Below are 12,857 nucleotides of genomic sequence, written 5' to 3'. Positions count from 1 at the left end.
TAGTTTTCTGTATTCTATGTGCTTTGCACATGTCCTCAGTCATTTGTTTTTAAAAGAAAACATTGGTTAGTGCAGGGTCTGGTTACCATAGTGAAGCGTGTTCTGAGAATAGAACGCATTCCAAAAGTGAACTGTAAGCCTTGCAGCACACGAGAAACTCTTGTTGGATTGTGGTAGTGGCGTTGAGCGGGTGTTTCTTTCGTTGCGAGTGAATATCTAACTCCTGTAGTGATTCTCAGCGACTGAACATCTCTGCCTATTTGAGTGATTCACGGTGCAAGACCGAAATCATCATCCCATTTCAGCTACCAGACCCCGAGTTCTTGACAGAAAGTCTGAAAACCAAACTGACATCATGGTTGAGCATCTTCCACTGGGCGTTGACCCCGAGACATCGGCTGCCAAAATGGAGATCTTTCCCGAAAGGCAGCAACATCTCCAAAAGCCAGAACTGCCTATAAACAGCTCTAATAGTGAGTCATATTTACATTCTGATATGAATATCCAGTGTTTTTCTGACATAACAATATACTTACTATTAAAACCTAATGTTTGATAGACAGAGCTCTGTTAACACATTCCTGTAAAATCCACAGTAACTAGCAGCAGTTCGCCAGTAACAGAACAAAAGTCCTGCATTTACTCTATTTATCTTGTGCTGTTTACAGAATTATATGTTTATTTTCACAAAGCAACTTTAAAATACAGAAACACCACATAAATACAGTAAAACACAGTTCAATAGTGTGTCCTTTACAAAAACAGTAGCAGGATGTACGTGATGATATTAACTTCTGGCATTATTAGTTGATATTGATGATATGATCTCATCAGTTGATAATGAATAGCAGAAACAGAATAAGCTGCAATAGTAAATGCTAAATATTATGGTCTGTTATTCGGCTATTCAAGTGCATCTTAATGAAACGGTTTGATGTTGAATCTCATTTTCAGCTTTTCCGACACAACTTTAGTCTAAAATCCCTCAGTGAAATGAAGCATTCGCTTTTCTGTTTAAATAAAAGAGCACTGAACGTGTATTTTGATATTGTTTGGTGTATTGAGCATTTATTTGTGTAGCCAGTTTTATAAAACATGAGAATAATCACATATTATTATAGTTGATTACAATAAATAATACTAAAATACAAAATAAAAGTGAAATTTCATGGTTAAAGTGTGTTTAAATCATGGTAAATGAGTGGTTTAGTTATTTATATTTGGGTGTTTGTTTTTGGTGAATGTACATTTAATTTCCTCAATTACTCTGGAGAAGTGTGTCAAGATGTGCAACTGTTTATCTTTTAACAGACGACAAGAAGAAGAAAGTGAAAGAGACAAAGAAGAAAAAGAAGAGCAAGGTTGCTTTGTTCACCAGAGCGGCCTTGAGATGGTTCTGCTTCTCTCCCAGTGATGAGCCGTTCAGATTCCCATCCTCTGATGGTAAATGATGCTTTTGGCATCTACAGTAGATGTTTCAGACTGTAATGCTGTGAATAAACCGTATATTTACTGCCCTCATCTGGAGTTTACCATGAAACTGGCGGTGTGTATGTGCAAACTGCAATCATCTGTCCTCTAACAGATTATGAGGTCTATGAGAAGAGGATGGTGGAGGAGGAGGAACTGAAGGAGATGAAGCAGAATGAGGAGGAGGAGGTGGTGATGACGGAGGAGGTGGAGGTGAAAGTGAAAGAGAGGAAGAAGAAGAAAAAGAAGAGCAAGGTTGCTTTGTTCACCAGAGCGGCCTTGAGATGGTTCTGCTTCTCTCCCAGTGATGAGCCGTTCAGATTCCCATCCTCTGATGGTAAATGATGCTTTTGGCATCTACAGTAGATGTTTCAGACTGTAATGCTGTGAATCTGGAGTTTAACATGAAACTGGCGGTGTGTATGTGCAAACTGCAATCATCTGTCCTCTAACAGATTATGAGGTCTATGAGAAGAGGATGGTGGAGGAGGAGGAACTGAAGGAGATGAAGCAGAATGAGGAGGAAGAGGTGGTGATGGAGGAGGTGGTGATGGAGGAGGAGGTGGTGATGACGGAGGAGGAGGAGGTTGTGATGACTGAGAAAGTGAACGATAACACGAAGGAAGAGAAGACAGAGGAGGAGGTCAAGAAAAGAAAGGAGGAGGAGATAAGCAGCCAGCTGTCAGAGGAGTTCTGGAGAATGAAATTGAGGGAGGAGGAGAAGGAAAGTGTGGTGGAGGAAAATGAGGAAATAAAACACATTGAAAAAGCGGAAGTGGAGGACATGGAGAAAGACAAAGTGAAGAAGAAGACAAAGAGGAGAAGGAGGCCGAGGAGAAACCGCAGGGTGGAGGAGGAGGAGGTGAAAGGACAGGAAAGTGAGGAGGTGGAAAAGAGCATGGAGGAGAAAGAGACAATAACTGACATCGTAAGAAAGGAGGAGGTGGAGGAGAGCGTGGCGAACAGGAGGAGGATGACCACATGGACAGTTGACAGCTTGAAAGAGGAGTTGAACAGAAAGTTCCCGATACACAAGCAGCACATGTGGGCCAACAACAGACCCGCCTCCAAGGCCCAGGCTGCACGGCGGGGGAAAAACCGCCATATTCTGTTATGGGGACAGAGAAACGTGTAGAACTCAATAAAGTTGTGTTGAACAAAACAGAGGAGAGTGTGTCGAGTTTATCTGCTCAATTTCTGCTTCAGAAGTGTTGAATGTGTTCTTACAGGTTTTGAACATTCTTACAAACATCTTCATTTCTGTTCAACCCGAAGAAAGAAAGTCAAACTGGTTTATAACAGCTGAAGGCTGAGGAAATGAGGACAGAATGATTGTTATTAATGTTAATCAGGTAAGTCATTAGACAACAGGGTTGTTCTGTAGACTGGAAAACACAATTTCAGGGTTTCACCAAGTTCAGTTTAAAGCTGCTGTATGTCAGTGTTTGACTCCTCTAAAGCAGAAAGCAGCATCATATGTGTGCAGATATTCAGAAACATGCTCAGTGAACATTCTTGAACATCTGAAAAGCACTGCTGAAGTCAGATATTCTGCTATGAACATGTGCGTTACGTGCTGTAACATCTGTCTTTGTTTTGGTCATTTAACCCGCCCAATGCCAGTTTAGCCAATTATATTTCAGCACCCCGGTGGAAAACATTATTATTGGCGTATTTCATTTATTCATTCAGTCAGTCAGTCGGGAAGACTCTTAAAGCATGTGCCCTTGACCAAAATGTGACCTCTGGTGGACAGAAGCAGACTCTAAAATGAGATGCAGATTCACACGTGAGGTGGTTATTAATTAGCATTTGCTATTAATTGGTTATTAATGAATATAAATATTAAGATCGTAAACATTACGTGAGCAGGGTACACTGTAACTGTCCTAACAACACGCTACATGACAAGATTTGCAGTGACGAGCTATTGGGCTGTTTGCACCAGACGAAACACGACAGAAATGTAAATACAGGCAATCAGAAGCACAGAATAGTGCACACAGCTTTATAATCTAATGAATACATATTAAAGCTCTTTAACATGATTAAATGTAGATGCTGAATCACTGATATGTGTTTAGTTCTGACAGTTTATTTTATTTTCCAGATCTGAGCTGAACTATCTGCTGCTGCTGCTTTCAGTAGTGTGGCACTAAATGTCCTGCAATGGCATTCAGATCCACATGATTAGCATTTAACACTGAATAAAACACACAAGAGTACCTGAGCTGTTCGTTGTTTTCTGTTGTGCAGCTGTGAGAAAAGCCATTTCTAATATATCAATTCGAGGTGTTGGTTAGGACAAAAACTCATTTTAATATGGAGAATATTCCTTCTATCTCGTGCCGTTGTTTTTATTTACAACACAATTTAAATCAGCCTTTAGGCTCGAGAGTCATGTTGGTCCTCAATCTGGCAACCTGCGCTTGCATTTGTTTTGATCCAGGAATGCAAAACTGCATCTTTAGGACTTTTAACAACTTTTTAAGATCATTATGAATGAATTTTAGACTTATACAAGGATAAATGCTAAGGATTTTTTTCCAATATTCCAGTTGGAAATGATTTTCACTTGCCCTGTCAGAAAAGATTATAATTTAACACATTTACGATAATAATGATTTAATAATAAAAACTATAGGTTAGGTCAGTATCCTCAGCAGTAAATAAATGGAGAACTTTTAAACAAATGTTACTGTAAGTAATTAAAACATTACGGACACTATAAATGGAGTTAAAAATGTAATTTTTAAATACATTTTTTTATTGAGATTGTATGGCTGTTAATGGCCCGATAGAGTAGCTTTACATGAACAAAGGAAAATTAAGACCTGTTAAAAAGATTTAAGACCTACAACGCAATATTTCAGTATATTTAAGACTGTTTAAGGACTAAAATAAAGCTTTTAAGATTTAAGACTTTTTAAGACACCCTGAATTTCTTAAGGGGGCTAATAACATTTACATTAAAAATCTGTATTTAATGTAAAAATTGCTTTAATTCCAACCAAATAATAAAAATATTTTAAAAAGCATTAAAATGTAAAACGAATAATTCTCTGTATAATATAACCGCTCACCTGAACCTCATAGATCTGCAGCAGCAAAGCAAAGTTGGTAGTGTGGTTGCAGTAACAGGAAGTAGAATTATTCTGAGTAGAAATGACGACGCAGCCCTTCGTTGACCATCCTCCTCCATCTGACCTGAAGAGTAAAGACAAAAGGCAGGATTTAAGCCATTTCATGAATAGCAACATAGGAATTAGCTAATATTACAGATGCAAATCAATGAACATTGCTTACATCAGGTCAAAATCCCAAAATGCACACACTGGAATAAACTTGACAGAAGTGTTCTGAAGATTGAAGGAGAAATCATTAGTTAAAAACAAGCATGACTGGCAAAAAAACTGTTTACTTATATTTTAATAACACACACAATCTCTTTGTTAAAATGCATTAGGGAAATATTATAGAATGAAGAATTTAAAATTATCACAGGAGGCCAAATAATTATGAAACTGCCTCATCTGCCAGTTCTTTACCCATCATCAGTAGGGCCAGCAGAATCTGCGCAGTTTATTTAATTTCTGCACAAAATTTTAGAAAAAATCTGCGTATTTATGAATTGTTTATTATTGATTTATTTAGTTTATTTAGAATGATTTGGGAAGTATTGTAACTAAAAACGTAATATAAGAAATAAACAATAATATACCTTTTATTTATATGTACTTTTATTTTATGTTCACCTGCAGATCCTATTAGTTCCACTTAATTGGTAAACAAAGCAAGTCTCTCATCTAATAGATCTACTAAAAGGCAAAAAATATGACTTTACAAACTGTATTGTAAATAAATATTATTAACATTTGTATTCAATCATTTTGCTTCAGTCGCCACAGTGGAATGTACCGCCAACTCATTCATTCATTGTCCTCTGGTGACCCCTGTTAAACAAGGGACTAATCCAAAGGAAAATGAATGAATGAATTGGTGGTTCATTCCACTGAGGCGACCCCTGATAAACAAGGGACACAATGAACCGCCAACTATCATATGTTTTACACAGCGGATGCCCTTCCAGATGCAACCCAGAACTGGGAAATACCCATCCTCACATTTACACACACTCATACACTATGGAAAATATTTGTTTACCCAATTCCCCTATAGCGCATATGTTTGGACGATGGGGGAAACTGGAGTACCCGGAGGAAACACCAGGAAGAACAAGTAAATGCCACCTGCCCAGCTAGGGACTCGAACCAGCGACCTTTTTGCTGTGAAGCCACAGTGCTAACCACTGAGCCACCGTGCCACCCTGAACATTTTTATATTTCTCAGTAATATTACTGAAATTAATTTAAAAAGCTGAATAAATTTTAATTTACACACATTTACACAAGTAAATGAATAGACTCTGTGTGGGCTTAAGCACATCCATATGACCTGGAATCCAGTAGAAACAGTTTATTCTCTAAAAGTGTCATTTTCCCTCTTCCTTTCACAGGTTTAGTGATCATTTCAGAAACATGAACGGTTTTTGTGTGTTACCTGAAGCCTGTGCTGAAGTGTGAAGTGAATGGCCACGCTGACGGGCTGCTCATCTGCCAGAACTGTGCTGGAAATGACAGACGAGCCCAAAACTGTCCCCACAAACCTAATATTAACAACACACACACACACACACACATTAGCAATATCACAACACAGGTATAATGTAACCACACTATATCAGGAAACAAACAGCAGTTCTGTGTATTTCTCTCTGAACCAAGTGTAATTTCCTTCAGCAAAACTTTAGCAATATAGGTTTGAAGTTTTACAGCATTAACCCTTGTGTATTGGTCAAATCTATTACACTTTAATAATGAAAACACCCACTAAAACGAACTGCCGTAAAAATCTGATGTTTGATTTCCAATTCATTTCCCATGGATCTGTTGATCAACCTCAGTCCTGATCAAAAACACTAAACGTTGTTTTTGAAGGATTTTGATGATTTCTAGTTGATCATTTGGTGTCAGAAGTGGCTTATATGAAAGGTAAAGGCCTCTAGATGACGCTTATTTGAGCACAATAGTCTATGATCATGTCTTGATTATGAATGATTTGATCAGGACAGTGCGGTCTGACTCTGCTTAGACTAAAGTGTCATCACTGAACAGAAATAATGTCCAGTATAGAATATAAAGTCCTGCTGCAGTGGAGACAGAATGAATATTGTGTCTGACTCCATCATGAGCTTGGAGGACTGCATCCATACATCTCTGACATGACTCACATCACTGATTAATAAAGTCATCTGGAATGAAGAAGAAAGTGTTCAGCAGGACTCCCAGAGTTCATCAAGAGTCTTTGTGTTCATCTTCAACACCTCCTCCTTCCTCTTACCCCAGACATGCTCAATAATGTTCATGTCTGGTGACTGGGCTGGCCGATCCTGGAGCAGCTTGACCTTCTTTGCTTTCAGGAGCCTTGATGTGGAGGCTGGAGAATTGTCCCTCTCCTGTGGTTTGTAATGTAATGGGCAGCACAGATGTCTTGATACCTCAGGCTGTTGATCTGCAGATCTTTCGCACGCCCTCATACTGAATGTAACCCCAAACCATGATTTCTCCTTCACCAAACTTGACTGATTTCTGTGAGAATCTTGGCTCCATGCTGGTTCCAGTAGGTCTCCTGCAGTATTGGTGATGATTGGGATGCAGATCAGCAGATGATTCCTCGGTAAAGTCCACCTTCTGACACTTCCAAATGATCGACTAGAAGTCAAGTTATTATGTGTTGCTCTTACAACTGAGATCCACGACAAGACTTTAGTCAGGTAATGTAGTCTTACCTCTGAGAGCCGTCAGTGACTATTGGAAAAAGGCTGATGTTCTCCTCTTTCTCTGAGAGACACTTCACTGAGCTGAACCACGTGTTCAGGACAGTCACCTTTCTGAAGTCTAAACAGGCAAAAATGAAGGAAAGAAAGAGTAACTGTAAATGTGGACAATGAAAACAAATGATACGTTTGTTTAGTTTATTTAATCAAAATTCTACGGAGCCCCTATGAGACGTTTGCAAAAATAAAAGCACGTAAATAAAAAGTAGGCAAAGTCTTCAGTATTTGTTTTTGTTTTTTTTGTGCAAATTTCCCTTTAGAGCTTCTGTAACATACAGAGTCTGTGTAAAATCAAAATTGACAGCGTTTATTTTGCTAGAGCATATTGTTATTCGTCATAGATATATACACTAGATATCGCATAGGGACCCGGAGCATGCTTCAATAGCGGCGCTACATTTGTACAGGGCTCTCAGGACAAAATTCAACCGCACTAGTCAAGACTAAAGCCAATAGCTGCGTCCCAAATCGCATACTTATACAATATTCTACGTCATTTCGTAGTGTAAATAGTGTCAGTAATGCGTTTACACTGAAAACTCTAACAATATTAAGTGCACTTTAATTACCCAGATGATGCATGTGTGTAATGATGAACACTTCACGCACTCAATGGCCGCACGTTTGCTCACGGAGCGGAAGAGGCGGAGCTATCGGGCGCACATGTTGAATAACTTTATTTATTTTGGATGGTGAAAGCAAAATTCTTCTACGAGAGTGATTATAGCGCCTCCTGATGGTGAATGCGGTTATACTCACGGCAGGTATTATTTGATAATTCGGTCGTTTATTTCACTGATTAGGCGACCGTCAAACGTCATCAGGGAAACGGTTTGAATTTTCACTTAGTAAAAAAACGTTACTGTGCCATTTGGGACGACACTACAGTCATATACTAAGCTGTTAAGTGTGTAAGTGCATAAGTACATAGTGCATAGTGTGCTATTTGAGATGCAACTAATGTGAAGATGCTGGACTTTTAGGGCTGTGTACGGGTGTAGTTACGAGAAAACAGGGCACAAAGGCAGAACATTTCATAGGTAAGATTTAGTTTATGTATTTGTATGTTACAAACTTTTATGCTCAACAAATAACATTATTGATGATAATACAGTCTTCTACATGCCCTGCATGTGTATATTTGTAGGAACAGCCAACAACACATGTTTATTACTTTGTATTGTATGCCAGAACTCATTAGAATCTCCAGTAAAGAGCATATTCAATGAAAAGGTTTACCTCATGAAACGTACCAAATAAATCAAAACGTAACTTCTGATCAGTAACACATGTTGCTAAGAACTTAATCTCTGTACCATTGTTGCGGAGCTCCTTCATGTTTTTAGCAGGCACAGAGATGCAGTCTCGATTTCCCCCATCTGAGCCGCAGAACGCAGACACGTGCGGATCTTCAGACAGAAGCTTCTGCTGGACCTGCAGCTCTGGAGAAACAGGAGCGCAGGAGTGGGATCATAATCCATATTGATTTATAGTAATAGAATACATAGATACAAAAGTTAATATTTGGATTTCATATATGCAACATGCATTTTGAAACACTGCAAAAAAATGACTATTTACATGTAGATTTTTCCAAACATTGCAATGACAAATATATACGGACAAGACTGGGCATTATTCAGTAGTTGTAGGGCAACATTTTGAATGATTCTCTATAGCGTAATGTGAAGCGGCGCTTCTGGTGTGTGACCCCCTTAAGGTGATGACAAAACAGCAAATTTTGCTCACATTTTAAGGTTATAAGGCTGACTGTGACATGAAACTCCATCTGTCTACAGAGATTTCCCACCAGACTGCTGTTGTGTTTGCGATAAAGAGGGACAAGGCTGAATCCAGCTTCTTATTACCAGCTTCTTATTGACTATCTTAAAAACCACCTTAAAAACCACGAGGCTTCCGTTTTTCAGCTTTTTAATTCGCGCTCAAGAGAACACACTGAGCAAGGGCTTATTATGCAGTTCTAGCGCCATCTTGTGGATAGACAACGTCAACCGTCTTTGGCCGCCGACGAGCTTTCAGAAATTGTGAATATTTTAAAATAGGCACTATTCTCGCAAATAAACTGCATATTTGCAATCTAAACAACTATATTTTCCACTAAAAAAGCCTTAAAAGTATATTTGGTTGTCTAACAGCAGGAATATTTGTCAAACTGTAGTCTCTGCTTGTTGCTGGCTGTATGTGGGCGGAGTAATACAAAAAGGGTTGTATGGATGCTGAGGCTGTATGGATGCTGGAATTACCTAAATATATCACGGCTATCAGCCAATCAGATTCGAGGTGCAGACAGAACTGTTCTATAAAAAAAAATATATATATATATGTGTGTGTGTGTGTGTGTTAACATTTTTGAACATATATACACATAAAGTGGCAATTTTTACAATAGTTCTAAACATATGTTGCATATATGAAGTATATTTTACATGTGTAATCCAAATGTGAACTTGTTTGCCATACATGTAATTTGCATATATTGCCATACATAATTCATTAGTTAATGCATTTATTAACATGGACTTTTAATGACCATTACTAGCACAGCATTTATGAATCATATAATTAATACATCGACTAAAAGCATCTGCTTTCTACTCACTGATATTGTGGCTGTGGATCTGCACACTGTCTGTGTCGTCCGTGAGCAGAGAGTTTAAGTTGATCCCCATACGCTCTACAGTCTGGATGACAGCCATCGGGCCTTTCACCACCTACAACAACACACAGGATAAAAGATTTATTTTAAAGGGAACCTATTATGCAAAAATCATTTTTATAAAGGGTTTAAACACAGTTGTGTGGCAGCAGTGTGTGTAAAAGTGTTGTCAAGATACTGGAGTTCGGTACCAATCTGTGTTGAAATTGTAAAAACACCCATTTCCCAGTACCATTTGAACACTGTTGATCGCGTTCTTAAACAGCACTATTGGCCATTGTGTTCAGGTGTTCAACATAAATGACTGTGACGACTCATTAAGTGAATGTTTCGCACCTCTTTGATGCTCTGCCATTTTTCGTGGTCGTCCTGGCTGAGGAGGGAATCAGCGATGGTGATGAAGCTCTGTCCGAGTGTTTCTGCGTCTGCTCGGCTGTGGTTTGCAGTGATGGGCAGATCTGCGGCTCGAGAGAGAACGTGCACAAGAGAAACCATGTCTCTGTCCTCCAGCGGTTTCTGCTCCGTCAACATCACCTGCTCAGAGACGTTCAGCAGACGAGACACCGACGCCCAGCTCTGATCATCCACTGCATCAGACAGCACATCCTCTGCCGTCTGAGAAAACACATTTATAGAGTTTCTTTAGGGTGACGCTGTGGCTTAGTGTTTACCACTGTGGCCTCACAGCAAGAAGGTCACTGGTTCGAGTCCGGGCTGAGCCAGTTAGAGTTTGCATGTTCTCCCTGTGTTGGTGTGGGTTTTCTCCGGGTGCTCTGGTTTCCCCCACAGTCCAAACACATGCGCTATAGGGGAATAGATTAACTAAATTGGCCGTAGTGTATGAGTGTATGTGTGAATGTGAGTGTTTGGATGTTTCCCATTACTGGGTTGCAGCTGGATCCACTCATATGCTGGAATAGTTGGCGGTTCATTCCGCTGTGGCGACCTCTGATAAATAAAGGACTAAGCTGAAGGAAAATGAATGAATGAAAGAGTTAATATTTTGATTATTAACGCACCACATTGCGATCCCCATATCTTTAGAATTGAAAAAAGACTTTTAAAGGGATAGTTCAGCCAAAAACATAAGTTTGCTCATTATTTATTCATCCTCAAGTGGTTTCCAAACCTTTATTTCTTGTTTAACACAACACAAAAGAAGATATTATAAAAGAACAAAGATGAAAACCTGTAACCTTCACTTCCAAGGTTGGAAAAACCAATACTATGGAAGTCAATGGTTACAGGTTTTCAGCTTTCTTCATATCTTCTTGTTTTGTTTAATAGATCAAAAGAAACTCAATTTGAAACATGTCAAGAGTGAGTAAATGATGACAGAATTTAAATTGATTATTTAATTAAATTGAAGACACCAATAAAAATGTTTATTAAGAACCACAATGCAGAAATATTGTAAGATATCTTATAGCTCAGCATATATAAGTACACCCCACACAAATCTCTCTTTTAAGTTCATATTTTTAATAAGAAGCGCTACAATTTATATTTGTGCATACATATTAGATTAGGCAGTACTGAAGCCAAATCTGGAGCATATCTAACAAAATAACTTGCGATGATGGTCCAAAAACTAGCACACCCAAATTTATATGTTAAAGAAAAATATTAAATACAAATAAAAAAGAGGGAAAATCAAAAGAAGCAAAAAAATTACATTTTTTGTTGTGATTTTGAAGTTTATAATTTTATTTTGCTTGAATCTAATTGCATTTTCTTTAAATAGTTGTTGACTAAAATATTATTTTAATAAATATATCTACTATATCTATTTAATAAATCTGTTTTGTTTAAAAGCACCAAAATACTCTGCCTATATTCCCTGAGAAATAAATACAAATATTCATTTTCAAAATGGGGTGTACTCAATTACTTTGAGCACTGTTACATATATAGTGAGGATGAATTAAAGTCTATAGATTCGTATTTTGCAGTATTGTTTATTTTGTGGTGTTGCAATATGAACTCTATCATGATAAATGTTTACTTATTGAAATACATTATAAAATGTTGCCATTTCACAATAGCATTACTAATGATTTTCATTAATCACTTTACTGTTTCTGGTTATATGTCATGATAGTCTGATGAAATTGTGTGTGCCATATTAATGGTAAAAAGCTCCTACCATGCCGTACTGCATGAGACTCTGCATGAAGGGACTGGGGTTGGACCTCAGAGACTCTCTCAGCTCCTTCATCTTCAGATAGTGCTCTGTGAACCAGACATAAACACATTCACAACTGCACATACAGACATTAAAGGGATAGTTCACCCAAAATTGAAAACGCACACTTAATTTATTCACACTCAGCTCATTGAAGACAGCGAGTGTCTTTTTTGGTAACATTTTACAGCACGAGATGCTTTCATTTTAATCTTAATAATCGCTGACTTGCATTTTATGCATCACCAAGCACCACAAACTCAGCTAAAAATCTTGTTTTTTTTTATGTCTGAACAATTTAATTTTTGGGTGAGCAATCCCATATTGACACTCTCTCTCAGAGGTGCACGCACACTGGCGCGCACACAAACACACACACACACACACACATGACACAGACAGACACACATATACACACACACACACAACAGCCCCTTTCACACAGTGATACCGGTAAATTTCTGGAAAATTTCCGGAACGACTTTACCGGTATATTCAAAAAAGCGCTGTTCACAGGCGAGGACGTTACGGAAATTTTCCGGAAAAGAGCATTCACACATCCATCGCAAAATACCGGTAAATTCTGACATCATTCACCACAAATGAGCTTTAAACGGCTGCGCTTGTGT

The 12,857-nt window shown here is 38.3% G+C and overlaps 2 protein-coding genes across 3 annotated transcripts in view; one reads left to right on the top strand and one right to left on the bottom strand.

Moving 5' to 3' along the window:
- adgrd2 (adhesion G protein-coupled receptor D2) overlaps window positions 1-12,857 on the bottom strand; it is a 48,690-nt gene that overhangs the window by 18,035 nt on the left and 17,798 nt on the right. For both annotated transcript variants that reach the window (XM_087265555.1, XM_087265556.1), the window contains exons 7-14: window positions 12,190-12,275; window positions 10,380-10,658; window positions 9,987-10,098; window positions 8,683-8,808; window positions 7,319-7,427; window positions 6,031-6,136; window positions 4,777-4,829; window positions 4,554-4,677 (exon numbers count right to left, since the gene is read on the bottom strand). In XM_087265555.1, coding sequence (XP_087121681.1) covers window positions 4,554-4,677; window positions 4,777-4,829; window positions 6,031-6,136; window positions 7,319-7,427; window positions 8,683-8,808; window positions 9,987-10,098; window positions 10,380-10,658; window positions 12,190-12,275 — 995 coding nt within the window. The remainder of the gene's footprint in view (window positions 1-4,553; window positions 4,678-4,776; window positions 4,830-6,030; window positions 6,137-7,318; window positions 7,428-8,682; window positions 8,809-9,986; window positions 10,099-10,379; window positions 10,659-12,189; window positions 12,276-12,857) is intronic.
- Window positions 109-2,632, top strand: LOC141375944 (uncharacterized). Its single transcript, XM_087265559.1, has 4 exons — window positions 109-473; window positions 1,312-1,443; window positions 1,586-1,807; window positions 1,926-2,632. Exons 1-4 carry the CDS (start codon window positions 356-358, stop codon window positions 2,603-2,605), a joined length of 1,152 nt encoding a protein of 383 aa, XP_087121685.1. The 5' UTR covers window positions 109-355; the 3' UTR covers window positions 2,606-2,632.

The sequence above is a fragment of the Danio rerio genome, chromosome 8, assembly GCF_052040795.2.
Source record: "Danio rerio strain M-AB ecotype USA chromosome 8, GRCz13ab, whole genome shotgun sequence".
NCBI classification, from domain to species: Eukaryota; Metazoa; Chordata; class Actinopteri; order Cypriniformes; family Danionidae; genus Danio; species Danio rerio.
Note: the sequence above shows the minus strand (reverse complement) of the source record. Positions and strands in the feature narration are given on the sequence as shown.